Raw genomic sequence first — 21,895 nt, forward strand, 5'->3', positions numbered from 1 at the left:
GCAGCCTCCATTATTCATATTGCAGCCAGAAGTCAGAAGGGGGAGCAGCTGAGAACAAAGAACTGCTCAAAGCAATGTCCCATGTCCCAAAGTCGAATTTCAGCCGAGTCATTCGGAGTGTGTGTGCCTGTGTGTGTGTGTGTGTGTGTGTGTGTGTGTGTGTGTGTGTGTGTGTGTGTGTGTGTGTGAGAGAGGTGCGGAAGGTAATCGCTACATTGCAGGCTTCCATATATATATATATATATATATATATATATATATATATATATATATATATATATATATATATATATATATATATATATATATATATATATATATATATATATATATATATATATATATATATATGTATGTATATTTGTAGTTGGCTAACCATACTGATAAAAGTCAGTTTATAGACAGCATGCATAAGGCCGCTAACTTTATTGGTCAAAGAGGACATGCAGGAGGCTTTTCAGGCGACAGCATGTGTCAGTGAGCAGGTAGAGCACCTGCTGATGGCTGGGAGAGAGATGCGGCACCCACCGAGGACATCGAAGAGCAGAGGAAGGAGGAGCTACGCAAGGAGCGAGGGCAGAGCAAAAGAGCGGCTCACTCTGAAAACAAGACGAAGAGAGCTCGCTGGTCATTGCGCATTCAGATTCTGCCTAGATTCACGGACATTGTGATTTCATCTGGATTTCTGACGTCACTCATCTTTGCACTTGACCCTGATTTGTCAACTGAAACAGACATTGTACTATTGCCGTGATGAAACTGAAGAAGGTGCTTCAGATTCCTCAAGAGAGGGAGCTGTGGATGGAGAATGAGGAAAAGGAAGACATGAGAACTGAGAAGAAGCTGCTGGCCTTCTGGATGTCCTTGTCCCTGCGTACTTGGACCCTTTTGAGGCCCCGTGACAGGCCTGGCTTTCAGCGCTCTGCCTCGGCCGCCCGGCTAATCAAAAGTGAAGTGTGAGGAATGTGTGTGCGTGAATGTGTGTATATGTGTGTGTGTGTGTGTGTGTGAGACAAGAGGCTTCACAGACCTGCTGTCATACTTCCTGTTTTGAAGTGCTTCAAGTAGCGTTCCATACTTTTACAGATAAAGGAGGATGTTCCAGGATCACCTTGTGACTGTCAAAAACACTGTTACCTGTTTTTTTTTCTTCTGTTTTTTAAATTGAAAGCCAATCGTTTTAAGATGATAAAAAAAGAATTGCACAGGATTTCTATTTTTGTGACATTCTCCAGCACTGGCCGGTGTTTCAAGAGATCTCAGATGTTTTTATCTTGGTTCCAGCCCTGGTAGGACTGAAAGGGAATCTGGAGATGACATTGGCATCCAGACTGTCAACAGCCGTGAGTGGAAACATAATCCCACACATATACACACTAGAATACTCAGCAAAACACTAACGACAGTGTTTTTGTTTGTTCGTTTGTTTTATGGATCAAATGTAAATGTCCACAATGGCACTTGTGGTGCTTCCATGTACAGGCCAACATTGGGCAGCTGGAGGAACCTCAGCAGCAGTGGAGGACAGTTTGCTGCAATTTGGCTCTCATCCAGGTGATAGACACGTCCCACAGCATCCATCCGTCTCCAAGTGTCCTCATCAGGCTCGCATCATGTCAACCTAAGTGTGCTTTTGGAATTTTGGATTCATAAATGACAAAGGTCCAGGCCACCGTTGTGGGTTTCCTAGCCGCCGTGGCAGCGGTGAGTCTCGGGGCGGTGACAAGAGGTCAAGTGGATGTTGTCCACGCCGCCATTCTGTGTGCCAGCAGCGTCACCACAGCCTTCATCGCTGCCCTGTCTCTCGGTCAGACAAATACACAACACGGAAAAAATATCAAATGTATGTGGTCATTATCTTGCTACTCGAGCAGGCCTGGTGATGGTGGTCGTGATCATCGTGTCCAGGAGAGTGGGCGTCAATCCAGATAACATAGCCACGCCCATCGCGGCCAGCCTGGGTGATGTCATCACCTTGTCCCTGCTTGCTGGGGTCAGCAGCTTCTTTCTCTGCTACAAAGGTGAGAGTTTCCTTTGAGTTTTCAAAGATTTCCCAGGAAACCTTCCAGGGGAAAATGAATTGACTCATATTTTCTTTCGCAGGAAGAGGGCAGCAATGTCCACACTTTTCTTCTCATGAATGTTAGAGTTGGTTGAAAACATATAGATGATAATATGTGATTATGTGCTGTACACATTTGCAGACACGTGGCACCTGCCTCTTGCAGTGTGTGGCTTTTTCCTGCTTCTTGTGCCGGTGTGGGTCCTCATCGCCCGCCGGTCCATAGCTATCAGAAAAGTCCTAAGGTCAGGCTGGCAGCCAGTTCTTACGGCCATGTCGCTCAGCAGGTGAGTTGGAAGTTTTACATTGTCTCTTCTCAGACAAGATTGAGTCATTTGTTTGATTTGGTTTGGTTTGTTTGCAGTATCGGTGGTCTGATTTTGGATAAGACAGTGAGCAATCCAAATTTTAAGGGGATGGCAGTGTTCACACCAGTCATCAATGGTGGGTAGAACAAGAACATGACTTTGATCCCAAAACAACTTAAAAATATTACAATTCATATTGGAAGAAGGCACGTGTGTCATCTTTTCAGCTGAGTCAGCAGTAGTGTTATGACATTGAAGGAGACACGTCTGAAGCAAACAGCAGCTGCGCATTCAGTCTTGTGTTTGTGTTGCATCTCTCCCGTGCAGTCTCGGCTTTCCTGTTTTTGCATTCCAGCGAAGCGCTTCACTGCGGTGATGACTAAAATGCTTCTTCTCTTTGGTCCTACTCATGCGTTTTAGTTCCAAGATGTGCAAATACATGTTCACGTGGTTAGCGCTTAACCCATCTGCTTTTAAAGTCAAAATGTTACAGGTACAATTTGAGTCCATTTGCAAAAAAAAATTCGGAATTATTTGAAGTATTTGGGTTGACAAAGCAACTATTGTCATGAGTAGGCAGCATTGGAGAGACAATTTCAGTGAACCAAGGTAGCTTTGTGTTTAGTTAACACATAAAACAGAAAATAAGTCACGCTGGGATCATAATAAAAATAAAACCTCGACAAGCCAATCTACAAGCACTACACACAGAAACGATCTGAAAAGAACTGAACGCAAGCAAGGAAACAAATACATACAAACTGACGAGACAACAAGGAACATCTGGACAGGGCACGAGTGGCTGATGAAGCTAATTGGTCAACACGTACGAGAGGGCAGGTGGACGTAACCCCAACGGGTAAAACATGCCAAAGATGCCAATGCCAAGATACAAAAAAATAAAAAGTGAAACAAAGAAATAAAATGTATATATAGTATATATAAAATAGAGATGGCTAAAACTGGCATCAGCACTATTTCTTGTCCACGCAGGTGTTGGGGGAAATCTAGTGGCTATCCAGGCCAGCAGGATGTCTACCTTCCTTCACTATTGGAGTGTTCCTGGAGCTCTGCCATTCAAAATCAGCACGGGCTGCCCTGGGCCCTATGCTACTTTCTTTTCCTCAGGTCCAAAACACAAGAGAAAAAAACCCACTCATTGAATACACATACTTAGTTTTCCTTCTGCATCTGTTCAGACATGAATTCCAAATCAGCCAGAGTGTTGGCCATGCTCGTCGTCCCGGGTCAACTCCTTTTCCTGTATATGATCCATCTTCTGCAGGCAGGTCACTCAGCCATGTCAGCTTCCTTCATCCTTTGTTACCTGTCGGCAGCACTGCTTCAGGTGAGGTTGAATCTGCTCATTTAACTCATTTGGTTTTCCACTAGAAGCTAACGTTGACACTGTATTCCGTCTTATAATGCAAATGACTGATAGATAAATAAATGCCTTTTGACAAATACTAACATTGTAGAAATAGGCAAGGTCTTAACCATCTGTCTTTTTCCTGCATCCTGATGAGTTGAAAACCGACGCCGTGATTCCGTAAACTTGACAGATGTGTCGCTGAGACCGATCTGATGCTTTTTCCTCTCACGTCTGACAGTGGAGTCTTTAACAATTGAGAATGATTTCTCCATCTCACTGCTGCCATTGACCAGGTGGTGATTCTTCTGCATGTAGCCAACTTGATGGTGAGGTGGCTGTGGCAAAGGGGCTTGGATCCGGACAACTTCTCCATCCCCTACCTGACAGCACTGGGCGACCTGCTGGGAACGGGGTTTCTGGCCCTAAGCTTCAAATTGATTCACAAGACCAACCCGTGAAAGGATTTGATCAACCCAATGTTCAGGGACCCGAACACCCATGTAGGACTTTAGAGTTTGTGGAAACTTAGTCACTCAGCACTTCCTACCGGCCGGTTAATTATGTTCGACAACATTTTAGTTGTCATGTAGGCTTGTGTTTAGCTAACTAAGCCCCTAGACACAGACTAGAGAATTAAAGTACTAAAGCTGTGTACTTGCTGACCTTAGCTTGGTAAGCTAACCTACTTATGGAAAAATAATACTGTGCAAAAGTAGATCAATGGTTGACAGCTATGACTAATGCAAATATAATAATGTCAAACAAAATATTCCACTAGTACTTTATAGTTGATGTTATAAGACAGTATTATTTCACCAATGAAGCATTTTATATATCCGCGTCAGTCGGGAGGTCAAAGAGTTGGTTTGGTTTTTCCGCCACAAATTTGAAGGAATCCAAATCTCTTGTTCAAGTGAATGTTTGTTGAAGGTGATGGAACGTAACCAAATGAGGTCATTGCACACTAGTTTGCATATTTTCCAGCTAACTGTGAACAGTATTGATGTATAGTTTATAGTCTTAGTATCATCTCAGTGGAACTATTAAGATGACACAACCAACAAATATCAATGATATGCTTTAGTGTTGTAATTTTACAACTCTTGTCAGATCTTGCATTTAATAGAGTAATTAAAATGTTCGGTGCGGTTTTCAGCCTATCAATTTCTTCAACGTCCAAATGCACGTTTTCTACACTTGCGTATGTCGAGACAGTGGAATGACTTAAGAGATTTCTATGAAGGGTTCCAAGATGAATGTCAAAAAAGAATATGAGTGGCTTGCATATTCTGGTGTTGTTGCAATGTCTTAGCTCCAGAAGTGTTATGCAAACGGTCGATTGTGAAACATTCAGTCCTGTGATTAGAGAAGACTATAGATACATGTTTTTTTTTAAATGAAATTCTCTGTGTCTAGAATTGTACATGTTTGTCATGCTTGAGTGTTGCGGTTGCCAATACTTAATCCAATAAATGTTGTTGCTCGATGACGTTTATTTGAAATTTTTTCCAATGTTTGTTGGCTGGCTTGATGCAATTCAGTCCAAAATAGCACAATAAATACAAAACAGTTTTACAACATTAGAAAATGAAACACAGGCACGTTTACAAAAAAAATTCTCTGGGGTCATATAAAGGTTGACCGTCAAAAGGCACATAAGAGACATTCACTGCCCAAAATGCAATTAGAAACGTTCATTGTGCTATTGTAACATCAACCCCAACAGAAAAATCACATTTGTTGTGCAAATTCACTAAGACAAAAACAAACACGTCAAATTTAAAAATAAATGTACACAATCACAGACTACTCACTGGCGGCACTAAGGGGGGGGGGGGGGGGGGTCAAGGATATCTTAAAACAAAACAATTAGGAGATAAATACAAATTTTGGGAAAATTGTGATAAATATTCACTATATGGGGGGTGGGGTGGAAAACAGTTCCTGATACAAATTGGAAAACACCCAAAAGTCAATTATCTGGCCTGGCACTTGGGTGAGCCATAGCATATTTGAGCCCCCCCCAAACTCCACCAGCACCTTGAGCACCATCAACAGTTAAATATGAAATCATACCTATTTTTACCTTGTGTGTCTCCAATGTGGTGGTTCACCCATACAAACAAATGCATGCGCGTACGTCGGGTTTATTGTTGTCATCCACCGTTTACGGATGTACAACACGACACCTCAACCAGGTCAAAACTTGAGATATGCTGGCACAGAGTAGTTGAATAACAGGAAGTCCATGCGGAAGAGGTTGTATAGCTTCTTCTGATAGAAGGGGCTGATGTTGAGGAAGAGCTTTGCAGCCATGTCCCTTGTGGTCCTGGCGCTTTTGGACGAGGCAGGAAAGCTGAGCTGGTCCGCCACGCCGGCCAGCCGTAGCACGTAGCTGGAGTCCTGCTCCAGCGTCTCGTATTTACCCACCACGTCGTAGTGGATGAGGCAGGGGTGGCACAGCGAGTGTACCCGCTCCCAGTGCTCGTTGAAGGGTTCCTCGATCTGGGTGGCCGGGTCCACCAGGTAATAGACGAACTCCTCGAAGGAGACATCGTTGCCTTTCTTCAAAGCTTCTGGCTGCGGGTTGGGCCTGTGCCGGCGCACTATCTTGGTGCCGTATCGTTTGTGGAAAGCCGTGTTGTAGCTTCGTGTGAATTTGTTTCGGTAGGCAGACACCAGCCGTTCGAACGGCTCGCGCACAAACACAAACTTCAAATAGGAGCGTAAGCGTTGGTTGATCTGGGAAGCTGAATACTCGGACAAGGTGTGCAGGTTTCCGGAGACGTGGGCCTCATTCGCCGGTATGCCCAGCGGGTCACGGTGGGATCCGGCAGCGCCGGTCAGGACCATGAGTACTCGTTTCCAGTTGGTGCAGGCCACTTTGGGGACATAGCAGTACAACAAGCCGTGCTGGTCATCTACAATCACGTGCTTCAGGTCTTCCGGGATAAGGACTCTACGCTTTCGGGTGTAGGAGCGACAGGCCTCTTCTAAAAACTCCCGCCGGTCCTGATGGATTGCCTGCACTGCGGCCTCCACCTACAAAGGAAGACACAATGAAGAAGTCTAAATGGATGGGCCGAGTACGTACTCGAAAATGCATAATTTGGAATCTTGATTGAAATTTTAGTCGATCGTGCAAAACGCACCAACCAATGGCACGGGGGAACTGTTCCGTCCTGCGATGTGTAAACTCTTTAATAAAATTCAAACTAGCACGTGGACAGTGGTTCAAAGTACAACTTGTCCTTCTCAAAGGGAACATGTTTGATTGTGCAACAAGTCTTGCTTGCTCAGTGCTGAGCTTTTATTAAGAAAACCCCAAAAGCAAGTCTTCAATGTAATAAAGTTTGAAGAAGATGGATTGTTTTCCAGACTGTATACGTTTTTGCCTCTTAATTAGAAACAGCTTCAGAGATCAGCCGTGATACGCTCTCACGGATGTCAGGACAGCTCGAGAGGATTGAAATTTATATGCGCTGCACACAAGCTATAGTCTGTGGTGAATTATTTGTGACTGGAGGATGAAACGCACCCAAAGTGATTGGATTCCGCAGCACGGCAACAAAGACAAACGGAGAGAGAAAAAAAAGATGAAATATTCAGCGTGCGTTGAACCCGGTCCTCTATAGAAGTTGCTGCTGGATGGCGTCCACGAAATCTGTGTGCATCCCGTTAGATTGACACATCGCTCCAGAAGGCTCAATTCAGCACTTCTTTGTTTCCTCACGAGTCATCTGTGGTTGATATTTTTTAGAGTTTGTTGTAAGGCATCTTTGTCCTTACATTAATTACAAATGTATCCGCCAAGATGACCACGGCATAGCTCAGCGGGAAACCTTCACTTGGATGTGCCATTCGAGTTTTTAAACAAAAACAATCTGGTTCCAATCATAAGATCGCTTCAAATGAAATTGGCAGTAGTTTTACATGACACCGAAACATAATTCTTGCCTTCGTACCTCAGAGATACAAAAACAAATATGTTCCGACAGCAAGACCATGCAATTTGTATAATGCGTCAAATGGCTCTCGACTCCAGTTGCTTGTTTCTCTTTCTTTTCCACTCAAATGCCACGGTAAAGTTCGTCACAGCTGTTCGTCTGCTGCTTGACGCCGCGAAGGCAAACACATCAATAAATGTCACTGAGGTAATTCAGCAAAGATGTTTGACCTTTTAAGTAAAAAAAAAAAAAAGCACGAGTATGACGCTGGGGAGATTAGGAGAGTTTTGCGTATCGGTCGGGATCTTCATTCAGCGAGGTGAAACCAAACATAACCCTTGGACCCGTTTTTAGATACACTTGCATATACTGGCTCGGATTCAGCAGCATAGGCTCTTATATAACCTTTATTTGATGAGGGTTATAGTCAAGAAAAAAAGAAATCGACGTTAATGTATATGAGAGAGGGTGACATTTTCATCCGAAATAGCAAGATATGTGGAAATTACTCGACAAAAGTATTTGTTAATAAACTAAAGCATCAATTTCTGGTATCCAGTAATCCTAACAGCTTTCCTTCCAAACAATGTGGTTTCCTTGCTCGCAATTACAACAGCAATTTAGCGTTCTCAGCGTGAGGCCCAATTGTATATCACTGCTTACGAGCTCGTAAAATAGCGGTGCGAAAACAGAAGGATGTAGTTGGTGAAATGGAAGTATGGCTTGCTTCCTAACACAGGGGAGGCATTTTGTAAGAGAAACCATTTCGCTTGCATCCAAAAGGACACTCAAGCCGTGAGCAACTGGCCCCTACTAAGCGAGCACTGGATGTTCTGGGTGGGAAATGCTTCAAATTAGAGGAGCAGGCCAAATCTCCCTGAGGAGAGAAACCTTGGACAGCTGATATTCAAAACGCAACACTCACTCTGGGAAGGAAAACAAATGTAGGTTCACTACTTTTTTTTTACTTACCTGGTCACCGTCGTAAAGTGTCTGCAGAGGACTCCTCCTGGCTTTCTGCCCGTTGCTCCTATCCCCAAGTTGCTCCGAGGCTGCGGGAAAGTGAGGAAGCACAAAGTAACAGTCATTAAAACATACTGGAAGGAGCACGGAGCCAAGTGCAAAGATGGAAAAATAAAACATTTGGGGTTAAAGCATTAAGTAGGTCCACGTGAGGAAAATATGCTCATTACGTTAAATCAGGATATGGTTGCATGGAACATTTGAAGGATACAAATAGAACCAGAGGAAAAAGAGATAACTACAAGCTGACTAGACACCTTTCTTTAAAGTCTATAGCCTATTTTGAAGATGGGAGAATTGGAGACAGCGAAAAGGCTCGTGCATTTCAACATGTAGTGAAAAGATGTTGGCCTGCAATCACAAAAAAAGGGGGGGGGGGGCAGAATTACGCAAATTGGACTAATTGCATCTCTGGAGTAGCAGCCCACTCATCAAATGTGAAATTAAACAACTTTTGTCAGCTGGCAACTTTTGAAACTGTGCTTGTAAACAAGCTGTTCTTTCTCGACTTAATATGAGGCAGGCAGGCGCACGACATGAGCCGTAAAAACTATTTATTTGCTGGATCATTTTACATTTCATTTGTAAAGAGGAAGACAAAAAACACAAATACCAAAAGATGATTTGTGAGCATAGCACGAACGTGACACCTGCGACAGCTTGCTTACAAGCAAAAGTGACAGCTGCAAGAAGAAAACAAGCCAAAGCAATTTTCAGCGTTGTCATCACAACGCTGAAAATTGAAAATGTATCAACACACAGACACAAGTAACACTGGACGAGCAACACTGTGTGACAGAAAGTAGTACACTGAATGTTGGCTATGATGAAGTCACTGGCATGTGTCAGGTTGTTGTCATGGCAACAGTGAGCTAACATTTAGCAAGCGGCAAGACGCGGGGGCACACGCCGTAAGACTGATGTCTTTATGTTTTTTATATTTATCTTTGCTCCTGTCTCACTGTGAAGTGTGTGTGTGAATGTTAACGGGGCTCTCAGCTGTCAATCACTGAGCGATTGTGAAACATGTAGGCTAGCTAGCAATTATACTTGAAAGAACATCTCTAGAAATTAGAGAACATTGGACCCCTGCTATTTGCACTGCTGTCTTCTGTTTAATGTAGGACAGTCTCTCCCCCTTTGAATTTGCATTTGTCCAACTTTTGGGTGTGGAATGCATTTCCCAAACAGTACAGTATATCTGCTGTTTGTGAAATCCCACAGCCCCATCCCACCCACTGTTGCACTGAGATTCAGCCAAAGAAGATTGCAAGGAAGGAGGAAAAAAAAAAAAAAAAAACACGGTATTGGTTTAACCCTGTCTAGACCCGAACGAGCAAAGGCCTTCTCGCCTCTGCATTTCTCTAGACGTGTTCAGAAACGGGAGCTTTTGCAAAAAAAATGCTAAATATATAGAAGACGATGTGTGTTAGTCCGGTCCGGGTCATAAACGGACCTCTGTTTTTAGATCCCACCGGGAGAAGCACACGCCCCCCCCCCCCCCTTCCCATTCCTGCCAAAAAGCTTTACTGAGCGAGAGACTGTACAAGGGAAGGCCTGATCTTTTTGCCCACAAATGTGTGTTTGAAGGGTGTTAGCGCAAAGGCAGGGCTTGTGGGTGGTGCCATGAGTGTTTTTTGATGGCTTGGAAGAATGTATGCAGATGGAGGATTAGAGATCATTTGCATATGTAACATGCCATCTGTTGCAAACTAGTTGCATATGCATGCTGTAAAAAAAAGGGTGCAAGGAGTGCAAATGTTAGTGTAGAGCTTGACATATTGCTATAAAGTTTCCTTTCAGAAGTCACATGCAATTTTGTTTCGAAAAAAAGAGGGCACAAACTGGTGCGGTGAGTGTACTGCAGGTGTGCCAATGATGCTAAAGTTCTGAGCAGTTTTTTTTTTAAACAATGAAAAGGGGGAGAAATGTGGAAAATCCTAACAAATGCCAAAAACATAGCTGGAGCTGTCGCTAATGAATATTTTTTTTTATCGATTATTCCATTGATTATTCCATGGATTAATTGGATAACCTTTTATTTTGTATGAAGTGGTATTATAAAACCACCACCAAATTTATTGTTTGGTATTATTTCGTGATAAAAACAATTATGTAACAATCAAACAATATCAATCAAGTGGGATTAATGTTGTACTCAGCAAACTTTTTGAAACTGGCTCAGTTTGTGGCGCGCTTGTTGGATTCTAAAGTAAAAGCAGATGTTGATTTTGTCATTCTGTAAAAATCAGTGGCGCATCACCTAGCCACCAATAAAAAAAAAAAGGGTACGGTACCAATAAGTACCATTTTGTAAAATCACTCTTTTCAGCACACAGCATCTAAATCTTGATTTAATGTGTAATGAATTTTATCGAAGCAAAGGTAAAGAGAGGCAGCTCAAAGTTTCTTTTAATATGTGACAAATCTCTGGTAGGTCTGTCAACACATGACTATATTGACTTAATTGATGATGCCAAAGCAGGACCAAAGCAAGCTTTTATGAATGCAAACTTGGGAAACTACTCTAAGTGCATTTAATGATGATATTATTTCACTTTCAAAGTGTCAACGTGACATTACAAATGTCCCCCTCCTCTTTGTCCAAAATTAGATAGATGTTGACTTTAGTGTAAACAATGGATCGTAAGCACACAACACAGTCAATGCAAACATTTGATAAACACAGCAATCGAGACCTATTTCCTGGCAGTACATGATGTTCTCGCACAGCACATGAGGCAGGTCCGTTTGGATCCATAACAACTGAATGCATAACTCTCATTTCATCTTGCATATTTTCGGGAGTAACTCCCCTCCCTCTTCCCAACCGAGCAGCACGGGAGATATACGTTTTCTTAGGGTAGGATATTTCAAGGTAGTCTGTATCTGAATGAAGCCATTGTGTGTGATGGCCAAAGGACCTGGAGAAGGTTTTTGGCCTTTGGGCAAATTTTGCAACCTGCCAGCTGCCACCCAATTGAGGAAACATGAAGCAGTTTGCTCATAAAATTGTTCCTCACCTCATTTCTGCATGTGACGGGGTTGTATCATTTTCTACACCCTATCTACGTTTCAATATTTGGACATTTTATTTGTGTTTATTGTAAAAACAGGAAGTGATGCCTCTAAAACAGGGTTAGTGTAGGCAGCAGGCATGGTTGTTCGTGGCATCTCTGCATGACTTCTGCTGGTGTGCTTGTATTAGTTTACCATTTGCAGTGTATAGTGTTCATAAATAGTGATTATTGGTGACTAGGTGACAGAAAATACACTCGGTCTAGCTGGCCGCTTGCACAACACCAAGTGCAGATTCATGCACGCTTTATGCTTGATACCTCACTGGAAAAAAATAAAGATATGGTTAAATTTTGCCTTGGGTTGCACTATGCGGTCTATCTGCGTACTTTTTATTTTGTCAGCAGCTTTTTTTCTATATGTACTCATTTATGCATTTACAGCATGTATAAACATGTACATATACATCTTCATGACACATATATCAACACATTTATATATAATTACTGTCCAAATACAGTTTGCACAATTGAGGTACGCCGCTTGGAATTGAAGCGATTCAAATGGGACACTTTGTACATACTTTCAAACTTAGCTCGCAGCGGAGATATGTGACGTCATGCACGCCGTGCGTTATGATCCACTAGTGAAAGGAGACACTTTCTCTCTTTCATCCAGAGCTGCTGCAAACAATAAGGCGAATGTAGAGGTGTAGTTGTTGCGATTGCATCATTGTATGGCGTGTTTTCATGTAGTTATTTCATGATAAAGCGCTTTTTTTTGTTGCATCTGTTGTGAACGCGCAAAAATAAAGATGTATTAGATAGATGATGGAATTTGCAGAATTTGCTGTTGCTTTCTACTCACCTGGTTTTACATTGCTGTTGAAATAGAAAATGACCATTGCGAAGCATCCTAGACTCAGCGCAAAAAGCATTCGAATGTTTTTAGGTTTCCTCATCCTGAATCCTCAGGAGGAGACCGAGCTGACGACCAGTTCTTGCAGGGGTTCATGCAAAAAGGTGTTTTTGTTCGGTCGGACCGCCGGCTGTCTATTTGATGATGGTCACCGATCCGTCTTTCTGACCTTTGCTGCTCCTTAACTTCCAGAGCATCCTCGCGTGTCCAGTGATGAAGACGCGGGATCGGAAGCGTACGTTACCCTTGGTACCGAAGCCAGTCCGAACGCGCGTGTTTAAAGCAGGCGAGGCATTGTATTAAAAGGTGCTCTCGAAAGCCCGGGTGGCTTCTTTCCAAAGGGTCCGTGCCCAGTTAACTGTTCCCTCCCCAGCCCGGAAACAGCTGTTGAACCTTTCAAAGTAAAACGCTGACATTGCCCTTCAATAAAATTACAATGTGATACTATCATATCATCATGCGTTGCTAATTTCGGATTTGGTAAAGCTAGCGCTAATGCAAATAAACACTGATTGGATTCTAAATATCGTATGTCATTGGTCGTTAGGGACTGGATCGAATAATGATAAAACTGCCTGACAAAACGTCAACGTCGGATATTTCAGTGTTTTGCACCCAGCTGTATAGTATACTTGAAAAAAAAATGCATTAGTGACTGTTTATCGGAATTAAAATATTTCCTATTAAACCTCTGTGTGCTTATAATTTGGAGATGATAAATTGAACAGAATTGTTTTCCTGTAACACAGCTTCAACCTCGGACACGCGACACATGCATATTATGTTTGGCTTCGACCTTGGAAATGTTTATTCCACAAAAGGGGCGTGCAAATGCCTGATAATGTGCAATAATACCCCCCTGTAATTTGTTTCCTGGTGACAGCATGACATTGTAGGTCTGTAGTGCCCCCTTGTGGCGTTTGCTGTAGAATGTTTGTAGTTGTAGGGCAAAGTAACCTGCAGTTAAACAAGGTGAATTTGGTGCAAGGTTTACTTGTAGCAGAAGAAATAAAAGTTGCAGTCGTAGCAAGAGAAACGAATAATAATGAAAAACATTTTATAGCAATATAGCCAAAAAAAACATTTTTGTAGAAACATTTTTTTGGACGTTACTTTTGCACCAAATTGACCTTCATGGAGCAACTAACAAGCTCGTCACCCCTTAGCAGTTAAACAATACACCGCCCCAGAAGAAAATGTTCAAAGTACATTTTTTGGTGGTGCTTCCTGAACCTAAATAAACCGCTGTTTGTCGAGGTAAAAGAATGATGATAACGTCAATATCTTATCAATGAGTAGCTACAAGGAATACAAAAAAATGTCATTGTGAGCATCATTTACACCAGATGATCAGTGTTGAATGGTTGAGTCACATCAAATTGAAAATGTCAGGTTGGGTTACGCAAGTTTGGCACTCCCCAGTGAGTTGTGTTGTAAATTGCAAGTCAGAGTGAAAAAGAGATTGCGCTTAACTGGAGTCCTGTTACACAATCGGCTGTGAGCAAATGTAGGTAGTTACTAATGTGCGCACAAGACCTGCTGGGAGCCTTTTCGTGGTATCATGGGAACAATGCACAGAATTAGGACAATGATAGCATTTGAAAGCTAGAGATGGTAGTAACAGTTCTGAGAAAGCATTAATGCTCTTAATTTCTGACTCCGTTTGAAAAGGCCGGGGATATAATTGTTAAATAAAACGTATAAATGTGTCCCTCAGATGAAACCTTCTTGTAGCAGCCACATGGATCAGTCGGCCCAGTTTGTTTTATTTCTTCAAACAGAATAACAAATGTCACTGAATCTGCTCATAAAGTGTGCATAATAAAATGGACTGAATAAAAGAAAGCAATCAAAGGCTGTGTGGTCATGACAACCAAATGCAGGTGACACACTGTTCTGTTGTCAGATGTGATCATTGAATGAAGGCTTCGCACCAGTGACGCCACTGATCACGAACCTACACAATTATTTTTGCAGGGCTCTCTGATCTGGCCGATGTCAATGGCCGGCTCACTTAAATGGATTATTTTTGATCCATTGTATCTGTGTGTTGTAAGATATTGCACATAGCATGCAAACGTAACATTTGTAGATTTTAATACATTGTCCAAAATTGTTTTTATTTTTTCTCGAGAGCTATACTAAGTGTCCAGACAAAAAAAAAAAAAAAATCACAATAGATTTAGAGACTTTTTACCTAAGATTGGCTACATCTTTTACATACTTTAATAATCCTGCACCACAAAAGAAAACCAAAGCAGTATAAACAGCCTTGAGTGAATTGCTCTTGATTACATCTCATTTTTGTTGGATTATTTGAGGAGTGTGATTTATATTTCAAACAGGAGTTTCGGGCAGCACGAACGTGCAACACAAAACTACATAGAAAGTACAGATGGAAAGCGACTGTTTACAAATATGGCAGAATGAAATGAAGTAACAGAAGCATTCAAGCGCAGAAGACTGAGTACATTTGTGCATGGACAGGTGACAATTTGCCATTCAACTGAATGAGCTGTGTTGTGGGTGGGAATTATTATTGGGGGGGGGGGGGTAGAAAACAGTTTTGGACGAAGGGTCTGGGACACTATCAGCTACTTCTGCTGAGGTGACTCAATCCCTGCCCACCAAAGCATTTTGGTTTCCAGGCAAGGACATCAAAAACAGCTCAGGCATAGACACATCGCAAGAGTGATGCGCATACCCTCGCTCCTCAGAGAAGGACACTGACAAGAGCCCAGTCATTTGTCAGCAGAGTAACCCCGCTGTTCAGCAGAATGCCCTCTTATAAATTCAGCTCAAGCGGAGTGAGCTCGCACCCTCTTCTTAGCTCCCACTAAACCAAAAATGAGCACCTGTGGTCTTTCAGATACTGCTGGCCGCATTATGCAATTTGTCCTGAGAAACAACTGCCCACGAAAGGGGAACAGCTGGAGTTGAAGGTTGAGGTTGTTTGGAAGCTAAGAGAAGATGGCTCGGTGGACCACATGAGAGCATTCTGCTAAACGAGCAGGGTTTAACCTCAGCAACCTGCTTGGGTGATGTCACCTCCGGAACTTTTGGTCACTTCCAGGGTGGTGAACACCTGCGGGTGGCGAACAAAGACAATGATTTCACTTTCTCTCACGTAGATAAAAAGGCGGTTTGTGGCTTTACCTCGGCACAAGTCGGGTGGATGCCAATGGTGGCGTCCAGCTGCTCTTTGGTGGCACCACATTTCATGGCTGCACCAAAGCCTTGAGTTACCTCTCCTGCATTGGGACCCAGGTAGTGAAAGCCGATCACTCGGGCCTACGACGAGAAAACAGAAACAATTCACGGAAATGAGTTCTGTTACAAACTTAAAGGACGTTTCCACCTATATTCTTAGTCTGCACAAAGAATGCCCATTTTACTGATGAAAAAGGACAATTAGTCTTGTCAAGTTCAAGTTTTGCTTCAATCCGAATTTAATGTATGCCGGGGAAATAATTTACAATCAAATGATATCAAAGTAGTATTCTCATGGCATCACTATTAAAAAAAAGGGAATCACTGCATCAACACAACCGAGCTGAGTAAGTGACATTTCTTGAGCCAAGTCTTACATTATCCAATTTGTTGCAGATGATCTTGGCATAGCATCTGTTGTTGTCCCTGCCAGGCACAGTAAACTCCAATGGCCAAAAGAGACTGTGGAACACCTGAATTGAGTATACGGACCAAAGAAACAAAGTTAAGGCTAACAAGCAAAGGAACTGAATGTGCCAAACGCTACGAACGCGCCGCCTGCATTACTTCAAGGTTGTCCTCTCCGTACAGCTCAGTGGCCCTCTCTTCAGACAGACCGCAGGAGCCATATTCCAGTGGTGTGAAGACCGTGGTGGGAACGTTGATGTAGTCGCACTAAAGAGCCGGTCAATCAACAGAGTGAGATATATTTAACACTTCCAATTAAAAAAAAAAAAAAAAAAAGCATTTTTTTTTTAACGTCCGTGTACCTTGAGCGTTGCCCCTCCATAGAGACGGCGCGCCAGCAACTTTCCGGCCTGGATAGCAACAGGAGTGAGCTCCCACTTGCCCTCCAAGATGTCTCCGATGGCATAGACGTGGGGTACGTTAGTTTGCTCTTCATCATTGACGGGAATTTTCCCATTCCTTCAAGGTGGCAAAGTGACGTCAGAGAGAAAGACAAAGAAATTGAATCCAATGACAAATAGGAACTTCATTTAGATTTACATGCAAGATGTGTTTGTTTACATTTATTTGAACATTATTGTAATAACCAGGTCAATGTGACCATTGCTGTTGTGACACTTGGTTCTTTTCTACAAACTAACCATAATATTGGAATAAGTCAAGATAATGGAGTTCTGGTTCCGTGTTCTTTAATTAACGCTAAAAACGAAGACAAACTTAAAATTATGGTAGAATGCTCGTCCATAGAGAAGAATTATTCAACAATAAATAGCAGCCGCTCGGTCTTGTGGCCATACTCGACCAGCCCCAGCTTCATCAAAAGACATTGTTATGAGCGTCACAAGACTCAAGCATGACTCAAAGCTCTCTTTTAGACTTGCCGTATGCCATCTTAATCCCAGTTGACCCCTTTGTCTCAATCAGTCAGCTATTCAAATACATATGCAGAAAATAGTCCAATGTACACAAATACGACAATATCAATTTCTTTTTTTAATGATTGGCCAAGAGTCGTCAAATTCAGTCGCTCTCTTTTAGACTTGCCGTATGCCATCTTAATCCCAGTTGACCCCTTTGTCTCAATCAGCCAACTATTCAAATACATATGCAGAAAATAGTCCAATGTACACAAATACGACAATATCAATTTCTTTTTTTTAATGATTGGCCAAGAGTCGTCAAATTCAGCCAGAAAATTGACCTTGTCCGTGTCTTTGGTCTTCTCATAAAAGGCCCAGCATGACCTTTGCTGTTCCGACACAATGGTGACTTTCTACTTTAAAGTAAGCAGCGCCTCCCCACTACACTTGAGAGACATGTGACTGTGATAACTGCTGACTCACCACGACTCTTTAAAATGGCAACAATGCTCAAGATTAAACTTACTTGGGGTTAACTTTGACCCCTATCTTGTCCAGGCCGATCTTGTCGGTGCATGCGTCTCGACCCACCGCTATTAATACCTGAGGAACACCACAGAATGCTTGATGAGGTTGATGACATACGTTAAACAATCAAGTATAATTAATTAAAAAGAAAAAAAAAAATAGAAACAGTTGGCCTAGCAAACATGTTATACTCAGCATGTATCCAATGGTTAGATGTCCAAACATAATTAGTTTTCATTTTTTCTCCCACTCAGTGACTTACAGTGTTGTACTCTCCCTCAATGACATCATCATTCTCTGTGGACTTGGCTGTCACCTTCAGCCGGCCAGGAGTGCCGGCTTCCAACTGCTCTATCTGCCAAAACAGCAAACAAAGGAGGAATAGTCATAAGGTTTGAAATACTAAACCCGCTGTTGTTTGACTGACAGAGATACAAATACTGAAAATTAATAAATGACTCTGTCGACTTACTTTTACAGGGACGTATTTCCGCATGAATTTGACACCATGTTCCTCCATATGGTCACCAGCGCGGTTTGCCATTTCCTGGTCAAAGCCGCGTAGCAGAATAGAACGCACCATGACTGTGACGTCGAGCCCGAGGCCAGCGAGGAAGCCGCCGCATTCTAACGCGACGTAAGATGCGCCGATCACCAGAGTCTTTCCGGGGCAGTACGGCAAAGAGAAGAGATCATCGCTGGGGGCAGAACAGTGGTAGGCTTCATTAGTAAAAGCAGCGAATTGCAAAGGAGGGCTTGTCAAAGTGGCCAAACAGGTCTGACTGATCATTGACATTTCTAGATAAACAATCACACTTCGCCAAGTGCTTTTCAGGGCAGGCCTCTCAAACATCTAAAACTCACATTTTCATCATTATAGTCAGGTGTCGAGCAGCTTTGACAGAAGGCTTTCTTATTTTGGGTTGAATCATTTTGGTTGTGTGCACCAGTTGCAACACACATTATTTGTTATGAAATGACATTTACCTCATACACAGATGCTCCTTCAAACAGGAAGGGAAATAGTAACAAATTGAATATTGTCAAATTCAACGAGGTTGTCACTTTGACTTGATTTTCAGGTTCACAGAATCTTTAGTATGCGGACCTAAGAAAACAACCAAAACATCGCGTGCCAAATCAGCACCAAGCAAAATGTTTCCTCCCCCCCATGGAGGAAATTGACAGCATTGTCATTTTGCCTTTAAGCTGCTGAACTACCTGGTTGTCTTATTTTGCCACAGCGTGTGGTCCCAATACAACATGTTTTTTTTGGGGGTATAAGGAAGAAATTTAAAATTGAGCCATCACCTTGTGATGCAGTACTCCTTGTCTCCAGGTATGCCCAGGTAACGTGGTCGCTCACCTGTCGCCAAGACAAACTTATCTGCTGTGTAAAATGTCTCCTTCCCTCGTTTGTTTAATGCCTGCAAAGAGAAGACATTGAAAATCTGCTGTCAATGGAACGATTGCACAACAGCAGTTTTGATGTCATCATGGATGAAGAAAGGAGTTTTGAAACCCCTTTAGAGGCATAGCAAAGGGGACTTTCAGTATTAAGCAAGAGCTGATTTAGATGTGAAAGCTTTTTGGCTGGTTAACGAAGTAATTTGTTTTTGCTTTATTTCAATCAAGCTAAATGCCCGATGATCAATGTTTTATTACCTTGATCTTATGAGGTTCGACGAATTCCGCATAGGCATTGACATAGTTGACATTCTTGTCCCTGAGCGAAACCCTGTAGCCCCAGTTTAGCGAGCCGATGTAGTCGTTAATGGCCGTCTTCATTGTCTCCCAGTTGTGTTTGACTGACCAAAGACAGCGCAGGACATGAATCATTCGGAGTAGCACGACATGAGCACCAAGTTCGAACCAACGTTTGCTAGTCGGCGCTCTTGGGCTTTATCCATTTTTGTGAGAGTGGAATAAACCGCTTACCAGTTTCATCAAATTGCCAGCCGAACTTGCGTGCGTCTTGCATGGCGGTACTGAGCAAAGCAGTCTGGTGCATCAGTTTCTTGGGAATGCAGCCCACATTCACACACGTTCCACCGAGACCTGATAACCACAGGAAGATTGCTTCCACATCAAAAGACATTTGGAACAACTTCAAATATGCTGTCATTTTTCAATTTTCGTCAAAGTATAGTTTCTCTGTTGCAACATTTTAAATTCACACATTTCAGCCGCCACATATTTTAGCAGACCGTTCATACCCCAAGTGGTTCCTTTTGGTGTGGGAACAACAAAGTCCAAAACCATCACTTTTTTCCCCAAAGATGCAGCTTCCTTCAAAAAACAAAATACATTCAATGTTTTAATACAACGTTGGAGGAAGTCGTTGCACCTTGAGCCAGTCAGACAACTGAATAATAAAACTGTGACTGAAAGGTCACATCTGCTCACTTTGTGCCAGTAAACGTCTCACCTTTGAACAGGCCAGTCCCCCAGATCCTCCTCCAATGACAATCAGGTCATAGTCATAGCTTTCACTTTGTCCGTTCAGTAGCTGATGCAGACTGCCATCTTTATGAGCCTAATAAGCACAGTTAATATTTACAGACGTTATGAGCAATTTGCACAACGCTTTCCCCCAGTTTGTCATTTATAATTGTCTTTCTCATTATCCTGCACCAGCTGCTTTGTCATGATGAATGCAATCATTTTAAAAGCTCTTGAAAACATAACGGTGTGACAGGTTTTACAGCTAGTAAATGAGTCCAGCAATTAATTGAAGTGAAGACTACTTGTAAGACAGTTGAGCAACAGCTCTTGCTCATACATCTTTTGTGGATCCTAACGTGCTTGACAATATTGCTGAGCGCAAGGTGTCATTAAAATAAAAATCCAGATAACCATTTAGATGAATGCTGTATTGTGAAACAAAGAGAAAATCTAGAAACAATTACCTGCATTGTCTTGTCACAGCCACCAACATGTGTTTTGTTGATAAACACATTAGGAACACTTTTTTGTCCAGTCATCTCAAGCAGCATCTCCTGATAATTCGTTCCATCCTCTGTAAAAAGTGTATTGCATAACAATGAATCCGTGTTTGAGCACATAAGAAAGATGAAGGAGTGGGCTACTACTTCTAAATTAAGATAACAAATAAATACAGGAATAAACAGTTCTGAATCTTAGGAGTAGCATGACAGATGTCCAATTTTGATAATTTTGTTGTCAGTCAGTTGTCATTTTCAGTGTTTTATCTGATTTCATCAGTCTTGTGAATTTGCTGGCCAGCTGTTGAACGCGCTTGAGATGGTAATACGATTATAAAAGGGCCTCTAACACAATGCTCGTCCCTGCCGGCATGCAGTGCGAAAGATGCTGAGTCATTGTAGGGCTCGTATGAAGGAAATAGATCTTACCCATAAGATCCAGCTCCACCACATTGCACTCCACTTTGAGTTCTTTGAACAAGTCCTTTACCTAAACGCAGACGATTATAAATATATTCAGTATACATTATCGCATATACCCCATAATGTCATAACACACAACCCTAGTTAAATGACCGCAAAATAAATAAACCAACATTGAACGGCGGTACAAGCTAACTCGGGATGTCAACATTTCTATTAGGTTTAATTGACTCTGTACTTCACAGAAACAAAAAAATAGTTTCACATACTGTACACATTACAATTATTTTGACCTCCAATGCGAAGCGTGGTTTACAAAAATGCATTGAAACACGAGTTGCTAGTTTACATGAAAAACTAGAGTACGAGAAACTAGACGAAGCCCGTTTACTTCGCGGGATAGAAGGTAATACTCGATACGATCAAGTTTCCGTTCGATAAAAATAAATAACATACCGTTACACAATATGGACAATAACTTTTGCTGAAGACCACCACTTGGTTGGAGTCAATAAGCGATTGTATCCGACATTTAAGTTCATTCTTCCCGGTTTCATTTTCGATGGGAGGCATTTTTAAGATTAGATATTTCCGTCCGACCCTTCAGCAGCCGGCCGGTGTGCACGGAGGAAAAAGTAGAGGACGAATCGAGCTTTTTCTTGAGTTTTCTTCAAAAGACGACGCTGAAAAAACAATCGGACCGCTGGATCGCCTTCCCGTCAGCTAGCAGCCCAGACCGCGCCTGAATGCGACAACGATCCTCCCACTGGTTTATAGACAGCTATATGATGCGCTCGATTTGTAGTACGTTGT

At 42.3% G+C, this 21,895-nt stretch overlaps 3 protein-coding genes across 3 annotated transcripts; 1 reads left to right on the top strand and 2 right to left on the bottom strand.

Moving 5' to 3' along the window:
- Positions 1-638: 638 nt before the first annotated feature.
- Positions 639-5,221, top strand: LOC147049527 (solute carrier family 41 member 1-like). The gene is made up of 9 exons (XM_085924699.1): positions 639-1,343; positions 1,483-1,554; positions 1,663-1,807; positions 1,875-2,021; positions 2,205-2,349; positions 2,427-2,506; positions 3,364-3,498; positions 3,570-3,718; positions 4,036-5,221. Exons 1-9 carry the CDS (start codon positions 1,314-1,316, stop codon positions 4,198-4,200), a joined length of 1,068 nt encoding a protein of 355 aa, XP_085780825.1. The 5' UTR covers positions 639-1,313; the 3' UTR covers positions 4,201-5,221.
- LOC147049528 (carbohydrate sulfotransferase 11-like) lies at positions 5,216-13,152 on the bottom strand. Its single transcript, XM_085924701.1, has 3 exons — positions 12,598-13,152; positions 8,662-8,741; positions 5,216-6,784 (listed from the first exon to the last, which is right to left on the bottom strand). The coding sequence occupies exons 1-3, from the start codon at positions 12,689-12,691 to the stop codon at positions 5,942-5,944; spliced, it is 1,017 nt and encodes a 338-aa protein (XP_085780827.1). The 5' UTR covers positions 12,692-13,152; the 3' UTR covers positions 5,216-5,941.
- Positions 13,153-14,398: 1,246 nt separating this feature from the next.
- Positions 14,399-21,858, bottom strand: txnrd3 (thioredoxin reductase 3). The gene is made up of 16 exons (XM_085924344.1): positions 21,539-21,858; positions 21,089-21,149; positions 20,624-20,733; positions 20,143-20,250; positions 19,931-20,003; positions 19,653-19,772; positions 19,380-19,522; positions 19,026-19,141; positions 18,187-18,412; positions 17,977-18,069; positions 17,713-17,789; positions 16,629-16,785; positions 16,426-16,533; positions 16,236-16,331; positions 15,805-15,939; positions 14,399-15,733 (listed from the first exon to the last, which is right to left on the bottom strand). Exons 1-16 carry the CDS (start codon positions 21,653-21,655, stop codon positions 15,665-15,667), a joined length of 1,809 nt encoding a protein of 602 aa, XP_085780470.1. The 5' UTR covers positions 21,656-21,858; the 3' UTR covers positions 14,399-15,664.
- Between the last annotated feature and the right edge of the window lie 37 nt (positions 21,859-21,895).

Source organism: Syngnathus leptorhynchus, chromosome 11 (assembly GCF_054491065.1).
Source record: "Syngnathus leptorhynchus isolate UIUO chromosome 11, UIUO_Slep, whole genome shotgun sequence".
Taxonomy (NCBI): Eukaryota; Metazoa; Chordata; class Actinopteri; order Syngnathiformes; family Syngnathidae; genus Syngnathus; species Syngnathus leptorhynchus.